This window comes from Hylobates moloch, unplaced genomic scaffold, assembly GCF_009828535.3.
Source record: "Hylobates moloch isolate HMO894 unplaced genomic scaffold, HMol_V3 SCAFFOLD_5, whole genome shotgun sequence".
NCBI classification, from domain to species: Eukaryota; Metazoa; Chordata; class Mammalia; order Primates; family Hylobatidae; genus Hylobates; species Hylobates moloch.
Genome location: NW_026652280.1, coordinates 151729753 through 151744128, shown reverse-complemented (window position 1 = coordinate 151744128; position 14376 = coordinate 151729753). Strand labels below are relative to the sequence as shown.

General features: G+C 35.0%; 1 protein-coding gene across 1 annotated transcript in view; it reads left to right on the top strand.

The window, feature by feature from the left end:
• Positions 1-14376, top strand: part of LOC116469888 (fucose-1-phosphate guanylyltransferase) — a 341977-nt gene that overhangs the window by 66484 nt on the left and 261117 nt on the right. Inside the window, exon 7 of the mRNA XM_032155579.2 lies at positions 11820-11930. Coding sequence (XP_032011470.1) covers positions 11820-11930 — 111 coding nt within the window. The remainder of the gene's footprint in view (positions 1-11819; positions 11931-14376) is intronic.

Below are 14376 nucleotides of genomic sequence, written 5' to 3'. Positions count from 1 at the left end.
TTGGATAATTCTTTGCCGTGGGAGGCTGTCCTTTGTGTTATAAAAATGTTTAGCAGCATCCCTGTCCTCTGTTCTCTAGATGACAGCAGCCACTTCCCTCATGCCCAGTTGTGAGTACCAATAATATCTCCAGATATCACCCCTGAGAAGCAAAAATCACTCCCAGTTGAGAACAACTGATTTAGAGGACAGATTTCAATATTCATTAACTTAATGGATTTTTTAAATCTTAATTACCTTTATATTTGAACAAATAAAGTTTCCTGATTAAAGATTGCATTTTCCCTAAATGGGAATTTGACAAGATAGTAATAAGAAATAATTTGAAGAAAAAAAAAACTCCAAAAAAAAGAATCCCACTTTTTGCATATTTAACCAAATTCTCTAGTTAATGATGACTTTTAAACACTTTAATAGTAGATTTTCACTTAAGAAACTAGAAAAAATTTTTACTCATAAATTACAGCAATCATTAAGATAGCTTGTTTATATGCACATTTCCCTTTAGTAATGAAATATTTCACAATCTCTTTCTAAATGAACATATTCTCAATAAAAAGTTAATAGGATCCTAGCTGAAGATGGTAATTTGTAATTTATGCTTCAATTCTTACACCAGACAGTAGTATTTCCTGGAAAACCTTCTCTGATCCCTCCCAACTTTGGGTTAGATATTGCTGCCTTGTATTCTCTTAGCTCCTAGTACTTATTATACTGTGTATGCTATTGTATATTATTACTTAGTTAAATCTTTATATCTTCCTCTATATTAGGGGTCACAATCCCACATATTTTAAGGATGACATAAGTAAATGAAAGTGTTAGATAATACAACAGACAATGATAAATGGAAACTAAAACTCAAGACTGAATGTTTTTGAGATACAAGAGAGTGGCAAAGACTGTGGTAACTTAGAAAACATATGCCCCATGTAAAGGGAATGGTCACTCTTCAGCTTCAGCTAATCATTGTCATGTAAAAATGTAGACCCATTATTTCCCAATTTCAGAGAATCATAAATTACGTGAAGTTTCCTAATATTTAAATGCTGGCCATTAATACAGATTTTTAGTCCTAAATACTCAACAGGCTAAGCCATATATATTTCCATTCCTCTTGTAGCCTGTTTGTAATCTCTGATAGTAATTATAAGCATCAGCAAGGCAGAGATCAGATCCAAGTTGCTTATCATCTTATTCTGAGTGCTTAGAACAACGCTTGATATATATATACATTAATAAATCGATGTTTTATAAGTGAAGAATGAAGTTATAGTTCTCTGGTAACTGGGGGGAAGCAAAGTGTTTCAAAGGAGGTAGGATCAGGTTGACAATGGGCAAAATAGTGTCCTATTTGGGCCATTAGAATAGGAAATTAGGAAATTGTCAGATATCTCTTTAAGGGATATTTTAGTAAATTTTGGGGAGAAGAGGATATAAAAAAGGGTTGAAAATAAACAGAGTTAGGGAAATGGAGGCAATAGACATTAATTGCTCTTCCAAAAAGTATGAGATTGGGCAATATTTGAGGAATGGCCAGATCAGGAAGGTTTCTGAAACAGCATTGTCCTATCTTTTTAAACTCTTGCTCCTTGAATAAACATAAAAGTTCAGAGTTTGTTTAAATGTTATTTTGAAACTTTAAAATCGATATTATGTTACAGCTAAAAACAAATTTAAAAAATTAGAATATTCATTATGCCTTTTCAAGTAGCAGGTATTTACTTCCCCTGCCCCACTGCAATAGGTAGAGATTCTTATTATCCTCTTCCTGTTAAATCATCTCTATATTATTAAATGAGAGCTGATTTAAGGATGTTCAAAGGCCAATTGGAAGCAGCCTGCAGGGAGAAAGACATTATGGAAAATGAGAAAATAGAAGAAGGCGGGTTGGCAGAGGTGAGGGGAAAAAATAGGTCCAAAGCAAGGGTACAGATACTCAATCTAAGAGTGTGTTACTTCTCTTTTTTTCTTTTTTTTCCAAAATTTCAAGCAAAGTCAAGTATTTCCACCACACTGAAACTCTTAAAAACTGATATCTTTTGCGAAAATAAATCCAGAATTATTTCAACAAGAGTCGTATAGGTATGAACCCTTGTGAGTGAGCAGTTAGTTTCATACTGATTAATGGATACTTTCACTGGGGGTGTCTATGATGCACGAGGCAGCTCTAGTCCATTAAATTTTAATGCCTGGAACTACGTACATTTCATACTGAAGCCCTGAATAGTTCCTTGTCCTAAAGGAAAACTTAATAATATTCTTCAAAGCCTCCAAAATTACTTTTCTAAAAAAACCTTTTTCTTTATAAAAACACATGAACTTTAACAATTGCTATGCTGGTGAAGAAAAAATATACTTAAGAGAAACACAGTTTAAAAACATTTATTTATATGTCCCTATTTTATATCCAGAAACTTAGTTTTCTTTCCAGTCAAAGTACAGCTGCTTCTTGGAGTTTGGTATGACACTTGAGGGAATATTAGAGGTGAATAAGATATTAACAAAAAAATTTAGCCCAACTCTGTAACCCTGAAGATAAAGAAATGGAAGTATTTTTTGACTAAACATCTCTTGGGACGGAGTGGGCTGAGTCATAGGGTGAATATTCTCATAGAGGTAGGCCAATCTTGGGGGTGATACATTTAATATGAATATACGCTTACACCTGTAAGTATCTTGAGTTTATAAGCATTTGCACATACATTATGTCATTTGATCTTTAAATCTTGTAAGATAAGTAAGGTAGGTATTATATTTCTTTTTACACAAATGAGGAATATAAGGTCAAGGCTGATACATGAAAGACAAATTATTAGCAGTTGAAGGGTAATTGGGGGAGAGGGAGAAATAACATAATGTATTAGTGGGCTTCATCCCTGGGATGCAAGGCTGGTTCAACATACACAAATCAATAAATGTAATCCAGCATATAAACAGAACCAAAGACAAAAACCACATGATTATCTCAGTAAATGCAGAAAAGGCCTTTGACAAAATTCAACAACACTTCATGCTAAAAACTCTCAATAAATTAGGTATTCATGGGATGTGTCTCAAAATAATAAGAGCTATCTATGACAAACCCACAGCCAATATCATACTGAATGGGCAAAAACTGGAAGCATTCCCTCTGAAAACTGGCACAAGACAGGGATGCCCTCTCTCACCACTCCTATTCAACATAGTGCTGGAAGTTCTGGCCAGAGCAATCAGGTAGGAGAAGGAAATAAAGGGTATTCAATTAGGAAAAGAGGGAGTCAAATTGTCCCTCTTTGCAGATGACATGATTGTATACCTAGAAAACCCCATTGTCTCAGCCCAAATCTCCTTAAGCTGATTAGCAACTTCAGCAAAGTCTCGGGATACAAAATCAATGTACAAAAATCACAAGCATTCTTGTACACCAATCACAGACAAACAGAGAGCCAAATCATGCTTCCAAGAGAATAAAATACCTAGAAATCCAACTTACAAGGGATGTGAAGGACCTCTTCAAGGAGAACTACAAACCACTGCTCAGTGAAATAAAAGAGGATACAAACAAATGGAAGAACATTCCATGCTCATGGGTTGGAAGAATCAATATCGTGAAAATGGCCATACTGCCCAAGGTAATTTATAGATTCAATGCCATCCCCATCAAGCTACCAATGACTTTCTTCAAAGAATTGGAAAAAACTACTTTAAAGTTCATATGGAACCAAAGAAGAGCCCGCATCGCCAAGTCAATCCTAAGCCAAAAGAACAAAGCTGGAGGCATCATGCTACCTGACGTTAAACTATACTACAAGGCTACAGTAACCAAAACAGCATGGTACTGGTACCACAACAGAGACATAGATCAATGGAACAGAACAGAGCCCTCAGAAATGATGCCGCATAGCTACAACTATCTGATCTTTGACAAACCTGACAAAAACAAGAAATGGGGAAAGGATTCCCTATTTAATAAATGGTGCTGGGAAAACTGGCTAGCCATATGTAGAAAGCTGAAACTGGATCCCTTCCTTACACCTTATACAAAAATTAATTCAAGATGGATTAGAGACTTAAATGTTAGACCTAAAACCATTAAAATCCTACAAGAAAACCTAGGCAATACCATTCAGGACATAGGCGTGGGCAAGGACTTCATGTCTAAAACACCAAAAGCAATGGCAACAAAAGCCAAAATTGACAAATGGGATCTAATTAAACTAAAGAGCTTCTGCACAGCAAAAGAAACTACCATCAGACTGAACAGGCAACCTACAGAATGGGAGAAAATGTTTGCAACCTACTCATCTGACAAAGGGCTAATATCCAGAATCTACAATGAACTCAAACAAATTTACAAGAAAAAAACAACCCCATCAAAAAGTGGGCAAAGGACATGAACAGACACTTCTCAAAAGAAGACATTTATGCAGCCAAAAAACACATGAAGAAATGCTCATCATCACTGGCCATCAGAGAAATGCAAATCAAAACCACAGTGAGATACCATCTCACACCAGTTAGAATGGCCATCATTAAAAAAGCAGGAAACAACAGGTGCTGGAGAGGATGTGGAGAAATAGGAACACTTTTACACTGTTGGTGGGACTGTAAACTAGTTCAACCATTGTGGAAGTCAGTGTGGCGATTCCTCAGGAATCTAGAACTAGAAATACCATTTGACCCAGCCATCCCATTACTGGGTATATACCCAAAGGACTATAAATCATGCTGCTATAAAGACACATGCACATGTATGTTTATTGCGGCACTATTCACAATAGCAAAGAGTTGGAACCAACCCAAATGTCCAACAACAATAGACTGGATTAAGAAAATGTGGCACATATACACCATGGAATACTATGCAGCCATAAAAAATGATGAGTTCATGTCCTTTGTAGGGACATGGATGAAACTGGAAAACATCATTCTCAGTAAACTATCGCAAGGACAAAAAACCAAACACCACATGTTCTCACTCATAGGTGGGAATTGAACAATGAGAACTCATGGACACAGGAAAGGGAACATCACACTCCGGGGACTGTTGTGGGGTGGGGGGAGGGGGGAGGGACAGCATTAGGAGATATACCTAATGCTAAATAACGAGTTAATGGGTGCAGGAAATCAACATGCCACATGGATACATATGTAACAAACCTGCACATTGTGCACATGTACCCTAAAACCTAAAGTATAATTAAAAAAAAAAAGAAGAAGAAAGAGCATTAGAATAAGAAAGAAAAAAAAAAAAGAAAAGCATAATATTAAAAATCAGAAGACCTGATTTCAAATCCCAGTTCAGCCTCAGTTTAAAGTTACATTAAAGAAACACATTTTATGCTATGGAATGCCAACTGGGTTCTCTAAAAAGTGTTCTCTGAAAAGAATATAGGAGTACAAGAGATTTATTTAAAGGTGACACCTGTGAAAGGAAAAGGAATGAAACAGCATTGGTTATGGGGTGCCATCAGATCCCAATACAGAGCTGCTAAAATCTCCACCAGCCCATTGAGGAGCTCCAGAGGAAAAATTGCCTATGACAGGAGTGCCACACGGGGTAGCAATGTCGAGGCCCTTCTTTCACCACCGCCTTACTCAGTCATTGACTGGGAGTAAGGGCCACCCTGAGAAGAGACTGACACAGCTCTAATGCTGCAGTGGATCCTGAAATAACTGAGAAAGCTGCCAGTGAACCACCATCCCACCACACTCTTCATAAAGGGAGGTCTCAGTGGCATATCTATTTCTGCCACACAGGAGGAAATGCTCATGATTCTATAATATATGAAAAAAGGAAACTACCTATATGTAGAATTAGATCAATAGTGTACATAATAACAATTATTATGTGTCAAGCATTGTACTAAATGCATTACAGCATTATCTGATTTAATCCTCACAACAATGCTATGAGAATGATACAATTGTATCTTCATTTTACAGACAAAAACTTGACAGCTCAAAAGGTTAAGAAACATGTCGCAAATGTAGGAAGTGCCCATCAATATGGAAACACGAGTTTGCTCTGCTGGGGTAGCTTGTGCTCCATCTGGTTGCACAAACATACGTACATAGGACAAAGAATGGAAGGGAAAATTACACACATAAATAATAGTGATTATATGGTAGTACTATGGGTTATTGAATGATTTATTCATTTTCTTTGTTTTTTACATTTTCTTCTCTGAGGTATTCTGGTTGTCTGTTGAGGCATAACAAACTATCCCAAACTCGGTCCTCTAATGCAACTATTTTATTATTCTCATGGATTCTTAGTTCAAAAATTCAGACAGGATGCTGTGTGATTGGCTTGATTCTGTCCCACAATATTTAGAGCCCCAGCTGATAAAATGTGAATGAATGGGTTTATTCATCAGCTGGTACACTGGAATTCTCTGGAGGCTTAACACACTGACTGGGATAACTGTAAGGCTGGACTTAGCTAGAACAGTTGACTGGAGAGCCTTCATGTGCGATGTACCTTCTCCATGTGGCCTGCATTTTCTTATACCGTGGCTGACACAGGTTAGTGAGATTTGTTACGTTATAGATCAGGGCTCCCAGGCCTGTTTTTCAGCAAACAGGAAGGAAGCTGTGTGGTCTTCTATGTCCTAGCCTTAGAAAAGAAACACTCTGCTCCACACTATTGATCACAATCCACCCAGGTTCAAGGGGAAGGGGCATAGATAGCAAGTATCTGTGGGTTGAGTATAGATGAATGCTCACCATGTTTTAAAACCACCAGAAAGTATATTTTGTCCATAATCAGAAGAAAGTACATTTTTATACAACAGTTTCTTTTCTATATCAAAATAGAGTTGAAATTTTTTGTTTAATAAATACATTTTAAAAATGGATGTAATATGGTAGTAGAGGATTTGAGCTCTGTGATACAGTGGTTGCTTATCTTGGCTTTATCATAGCAATAACCACAGAGCTAACAACAAAGCAGGATATTAAGTAGGCATTGTTTTAGAGTTTTATGGCTAGTACAGAGTTGCAGTTACTACCATTACAAAATGTTTTTATCCATTTACATACATTTTGGGAGATCTATTCTACCTCAAATTCTATTTCTCAAGGATATAGCTGGAGTGCTTTTTTGTCTAAGCCTCATTCTTCCACACATGGATTTTCTTCTGTTTAAAAATAATAAATATGATACACACAAATACATTACAAAGAGCTTATTTGTCTCACCCTTATAGGATGCCTCTGTGTGTCACATTGAATAATAATACTTTAAATTTGGCTAGAGAGTGCATAAAGGAAACCTGCCAGTTTCCACAAGACTCTTTTCTAAACAAGTCTTAAGAGACTTTCTTTTAAAAACATTGCCATTAGATATTTGTTATATACGGTAAACTGCAAGCAATAAATGAGATCAAACTTATTCAAAATTTGCCTAATATTTGCATTTTACAGGAAAATTTTTTACAGGAGGTGTGTACCATATTGCTGACTCTTAAAATTATTCCATTAGGACAAAATATTCCAATAGAGTAAGAGGCTTATCAGTTAAATACAACAAAAGTATGTCCTCTCAAGTTTTTCCTTGAGACTCGATCAGGAAAACCACTATGGAAAGTCGGAAGTGAAGTACTGACGTTGGAGTCCAACAGACCTGGGTTTGCATCTACTTTCAACACTTACAAACTAAGGTTCAGTTAGCACTTTAAATTCTTTGAGCCTGAGTGACATCGGCTATAAAATAGGGTTAATAATTATTTTCTCTCATAGGTAAATTGTGAAGCTTAAATGAGAGGTTATAGATAGAACATTTTGCATGGAACTTGGCTCATAGTAAGCAATTTATATGCAGCAATTACTGCTTTATGTTTATTATCTTTAGCATAGCTGCATAAGATAAAAGTATTATTATCGCTTCTCGGCCTTTTGGCTAAGCTCAAGTGAAGATAAAAGTATTATTTTGTCAGTATTCAGTTAAAAAAGCATTTAGATCAATTAGAGGTCAATCTTGAGAAATCCAACCAAGGTATGAAAGGATAAATTATTACTCTTAACGTTTGACCTTACTATTTGCCCATTCTGAAGGAATCCTAATATACTTAAAAAAAATTTCAACAAATATTGACTGAATAAGGAGAAAATACAAAGAGACTTGAAGAAAGGATAAATGTGTGTTTACTGAAACTGCCTAATAGATAAATGTTTCACATGCTCTGTGATTTAAATAAAATTTATTTTAATTTAGCCTCGTACAGTGCTTGTTATAAAATAGACGTTCATTAATAAATATTTGTTGAATAAAACAGTATCCATCTTTCTACTGATTTATACAAGTTATTTATGTATTAACTATGTAAACCATTTGTCAGTTTTATATGTTGTGAATATTTCTCTAACTCGTCACTTGCCTTACTGTGTTTTTAACACTTTAATTTGCTCAAATCTATCATATTATCTCTCTATTTTAAAATATAGCTTTATGCTTAAAAAGACCTTCCCTACTACTCTGCATTTAAATTTCTGACCATCTGCAGGGAAAATGTTTTAAGGCAATGTTTTTCCTATTTATCTCAAGACTAATCATGCCTTTAGCCCTCACCAAGATTATTGGTAAAGTGAGAGTTAACTCCTGTGAACTGTTTTCTCTGGAGGAGGAATTCTCAGTTTCTGGCAGCCTATCCACGGCTAAACTAGTAGACGTTTTCTCACTTCCAGTACTGGTAGAGCCTTTTTCCATGTTTTATTGCTTTGTTTGTTGCAATGCCTAACTCATGAAGCAGGGGGAGTGGAGTTAGGAGGAATAGGTAAAGGGAAAGGAGAAAGAGAAGCTAAGTGATGAAATCAAATCAATATTTTATTTGGAAGGTACTATAGGTATTATCACAACAATTTTAAGGTGGATGCAATTACTCTTTTTTTATATAATCAAGGAAATTAGCAAAAAGGAGTGACAGAACTGCTCCAGTTCACATAGTTATTGTGAGAGCTGAAATTCTAATTAGGGAGGCTAATTCTATGACCTGCATCTTAACCCTGCATTATATGCAGCTCAAATTTAACATGTGAAAACGAAACATTTTACTTCTGCCTCAAAATCTGCTTCTTCCTGGTTCTTCCCTATCTCTCTATCATTTTATTTCCCTACTACTTATTGCACTTGGAAAAAAATCCAAATAGCCCATACCATGGCCTAGAAGGCCCTGCAAGATTACACATCTTTGACCTCATCTTGAAAACTTCTTCTCATTTGTTTAACCGTTTACTCAACATTGGCCTTATTGCTGGTCTTCAAACACAACAAGCTTATATCTGTCTCATGACTTTTGCACTAGCTATGTTTCATATTTTAATGCTTATCCTTGAAATTGTGACTTTTTGTCATCAACCATTTATCTCAAAGGTCACCTCTGCAGTGAAGCTTTCCCTGATTCACCAGTTTAAAATAGCCATCTAATCATTTGTCTGTTTTTATCTCATATCAGTTGGTACTTTAAGCTACTGTACAGCAATTTCTTATTTGTTTACTTTTTGTCTCTCCATTCACATAAACATAGTAAAATATACGCTCTGTGAGAGCAGGGATTTCACTATCTTTACTCACTGCAGTGTCACCACTGCTCAGAAAAGAGTTTGAAACACCAGATATGCTCAATCAATATTTGTTTAGCATATAAAGGGTATATTGAAAAGAGAAATGCATGACCAAAACTGGGTGTAGGAAAATGTATCTATTCGTATGGAGGATGGACTGCAATGAGAAAAAGTATTAGTCGAGGAGACTAGTTAGGAAGCTGCGTAATATGGAGGATGATGCTAGAAATAAGGAGAAGAAATGTGAGAAGTGTAAGTCAGTTAAAACCAGTAGAATTCTGGAACTGAGCTGAAGGGACTCTAGGTCCCTTGGAATAAAAAAGTGCCATTCATATAAGTAAGGAATGTTAGATGACAAGTCAGCCTGGGAAAATTATAAATGATAATTACAAGAACAATTTTGAATTTTGCATTTGAGATGCCATTGATAGGCAAAATATATGGGACTCAGACTTGGCAGAGAAGTCAGTACCAAAGATGCATTTATCAGATTGTATAATAATTACCAAAGTGGCATTTAGGAATGGGAAAGCAGCTTAGGGCTAAATTTCCAAATCATACACTTTTAGAACACAATCAGAAACAAAGAATAGGCAACAAAAAGGAATCAAGGAATGTATAGTTTTAGTAAAGCAAAGGAGGTAAGAATTTTGAGAAGGAAAAGATGATTTGATCATAGAATGACTATAAGGACACTGGATTTGATAAATAGTTTACCTTTAGAAATTGAGGAAGTGATTTCAGGAGACTGGTGAGGTCCTTCATGCCTCAGGTGGAAGAAACGGTCATGGTGACTTCACCTGGTAATACAATGAAAAGAGAAGTGGGAAATAAATCTGCCTTAGTGAGGAGTAGTGTGAGAAAAGCAAAATTCAATGTAGAATAAGTGTGGTGAACTCATTTGAGATTTATGTGGAACTTGGGTATACCTACCTAAAGATTGCTAAAGAAATGAGACTGGAATTGTCAACAGATTCAGTATCTTTTTTCAGAAGATTGGAAAATGAAGGGAATAATAGAGATAAAATTAGCTTAGCTTCAGTGGGAAAAAAAAATAACCCTTTTTTTTTAGAATGGAGAAAACAAGTTTATAGTTCAAGCATATAGAGCCAATGCAAGAAGAAAGGTTGAAGACGCAATATTTATTTCACTTTCTCGGGACAGCAGGTAGAAGAAGGGGAAGATTTGGAGACTATAACATTAATTTTACTATTTGTAGCTCTTTACCAAAGTTTTTTCATTTTTTAGAACTTCTTATAGGCCTTTATGCAGATGTGACAGCATTAAGAAATCGAACTTTGTTTTTTAATGGTAAAATTTTCTTAACAAACAGTATTTGATATTATATGTATGTAAGTCATAAATGCACTGGCCCATCTTATGACTTGACTTTATTGCTACTTGGTGTGTTGATAGACCAAATATTATAGAAGTTGTGGTTTAAATTCCTACTTTGAGGCTTAAACATGGATATCTTTGTATTACAAAGATTAAATACAAAACAAAATTACAATATTGAATTTCAAAATAAAAATTCAATGAATGTTAATTGCTATTAATGTTATAAATATTATTTCATGTATTTCCAAAGGCAGAAATACAATACAAATAATATTATAAAAAGTAAGAATTACTTTAGTTTTTGCACAAATTTTTCAAATTTGGAGGCTCAAATAATGGTTCTAACATATTCACTGGTAAAATGAGTCAAGTTAAGAAAGATATTATGAATTAATTGTGCATAGATTTAATGATATTATGTTTTAGGTAAGAAGAAATTACTGAACTATCATGAAATAGCCTACTGGGCAGCATGTACTTTGTTCAGTACTTGGTTCATACTCTCTTCTTAAATGGCATATTTCATCCTCATCTCTAAAAGAAAAAAAAAAAACCTTTAAACGGTTACTGTAAATTCCTGACCTCATTGGGAGTTAATTCTAGTTGCTGGAAAAGCATATTCATTGGAGTAACCTACATGTAAAACTGAGTTTGCAGTTGCAAGAGTCTCACCATAGGTAATGTCCTTTCTGCCTTTCTTGTTCAAGCGGTGGAGGATTGATTAGAACTGAACACCTCTGTCATTTGGTCCTACTTTCCACCATCTGAGAACTATTCTCTGGTATCTAATGTGCTCTTCTGCTAGAAATCAAACTTAAGTTTCCTTTGAGCACCTGAACTGGCTGATAGGCAGACAATCAATACATCCTGTTGCACAGCTTTTGAACCTGTTATTAGCAGAAAAGTAACACTAAAGATATGTTTCCTTACAGGATAATGCAGAATTGATCACTTCTCTGCTTCACAGTGGAGCTGATATACAGCAGGTTGGATACGGTGGCCTCACTGCCCTCCATATTGCTACAATAGCTGGCCACCTAGAGGTAAGTCATGCCTTTGGCACCTGTGAAAACAAAGGTTATTTACCTTTTGGGTTGTTGTTCTTAACTGTTTTGAAATACTGCCTTTGAGACTCTGCACGTTGGTTTATTTTTTAGCTACTGAACACGTTCATTTCTTATTGGGGTAAAATTTAGCTGTATAAATGAGCTTTGGATAGTCAATTCAGTCAATTTTCTAACAGTGTATTTAATCATCAGTTAACATAAAGGCAGCTAGATATACAGAGGCTTTATAGCAGCTCCGTTTCCACAGCTTGCTATTTTAACCTCGGGGAAGTTACTGAATCTCATGACCTCCCTCTTTTCTTCACTTATAAAATATGAATGTTAGTAAGCCTATTATAATGATTAAATTAGATAATTTATGTAACTCACTTTGTAGTTTGCTTAATGCAGAGGAAGGACAAAATGAAAAATCATTCACTCATTCATCTACGTATGTATTACTTGAATGAATATTTATTCATCACCTATTATGCACCGGATACTGTTCTAGGTGCTGGGATGACAGTAGCAAGAAAGTCAGGCAAAATTTTCATTTTGTAGAGTTTAGCCGTAAAAAATAACATAGACAATAAAGACAAGAAAATATTACATAATTTTAATTAGTAGTGAGTACCATAAAAATAATAAAGTGAGGTAAAATGAAAACAACGAGAGAGAAGGGGGCACTATTTAAAATGAGCTGTACAGTAAATACCTCTGAAAGGAGGTCATATAGGAAAAGAGATTTAAACGTAGTGAGAATGTCATCTATGTAAAAGGAGAGAAAAGAATTTCAAGCTTAAGGAATGGCACTTGCAAGGACCCTGAGGCCTAAAAAGGCTGGGTGTGTTTGAGGGACACGATTGAGCCAGAGGTGTTAGAGTGGAGTGAGCGGAGGAAGAATGATGAAGACAAGGTCTGGTGATGAATGGTTCCAAGCCAAATCACACAGTGTTTTAAAGGTCATAGGAAGGACTCTGGATCTTGTCTTAAATTTATAGTATTAATTTTATATATCCTATTATGGGAAGGACTTCCATTTGCATGATTTGGCTAACTTCACAAATCCTCATGGAATAGTTTTTATTGCCGCTGCCATTTGATAGATATAAAACTAAGGTTCTTATATAGTAATTGTCTTGACAAATTACAAAGCTATTGAGGAAAAGAGCCATGTTTGGAATCCTGATCATTTTACTCAAAATCCCATGATTGTCACACTCTATCAATTGTGGAAACACCAATAGCTCAACAATGTAAAAGATGAGAAGTCTGACATCCTCATTATTAAATAGTTATGTTTCCCCCTTTCAGTCATGTTGCAATTCAATTATACCTTCTTCACTAATACACACACGTATACGCACACGAACTGTGAACAAATAGAGCTGCATATAAAATTATATGTGAAGCCTATAAAACAGATGTGATCCATCTCTCTTAACAGTGTCACTTCAAAGGGCTTTTACATTCAATAAAAATTAAAATATCTCGTTGAGAGCAAAATAGTTTCCTTCATGTTGACATTTCCACTCCTTTCCATATCACCTTATTTCCTGGAAAATAAATCCTTTTAGTGAGATTCATTGTAATATAAGTGAGTTTGTGTTACTTACGAGGAAAGGGGAAATTCCATTAAATTCACTTAAATATAAATGTTTTCCAAAAAAGAAAGAAAGAAACTAAGGCCAGTGATAAAGTAAATGAGTGGTAAACATTAAGAAATCTGGGTGAAATAATTTATGAGTTAGACACTAACTTCTAGTAAAACATGATCAACCTCTTAATGCCAGGAAAATTACAGACTATGTCTTCAAAACAAAATCCTTTTTTTTCCTAATGTTGTGTTGATTATATTTGTGAATGATAGCATTACAATGGCTTCTAAAGCAAAGTGGTGAAGAGCTTAGTTTCTTCATCTCCTACTCAAATACCTCTGTTTTCTTTCTTTCTAAATCATAATATGGAAGAAGGTATTATATTGATTTTACCAGACTTAGGGCAAACTTCACCAAAGTATTCCAAATAGATCTCTACTCTTGCCTTGCAATTCTTCATGGGTTTTCTGATTTCCCTCATTAGTTGATATTTGATGACTTTTACAGTCAATAGCTAACACAGCAAAAAGCAAGTATAGATACATTAGCCTTTATTCTCTTCTTATGTGGGGGACTAATTAAATTATTGATCAAATAATAAAGAAAAGGGTATCCAAAAATATCCAAAATAATTATATTCAAAATGAATGTTTTTGTTGGAGTATTTCTTTGAAAACTATTACCATTGACTTTTGACCAATGTGGGAGTTAGGAGCACTGATCCCCTGTACAGTTGAAAATCTATATATACATTTTGACTACCCTAAAACTTAACTATTTATAGCCTACTGCTGATTGGAAGCCTTATTGATAATATAAACAGTTCATTATCATGTATTTTTAAT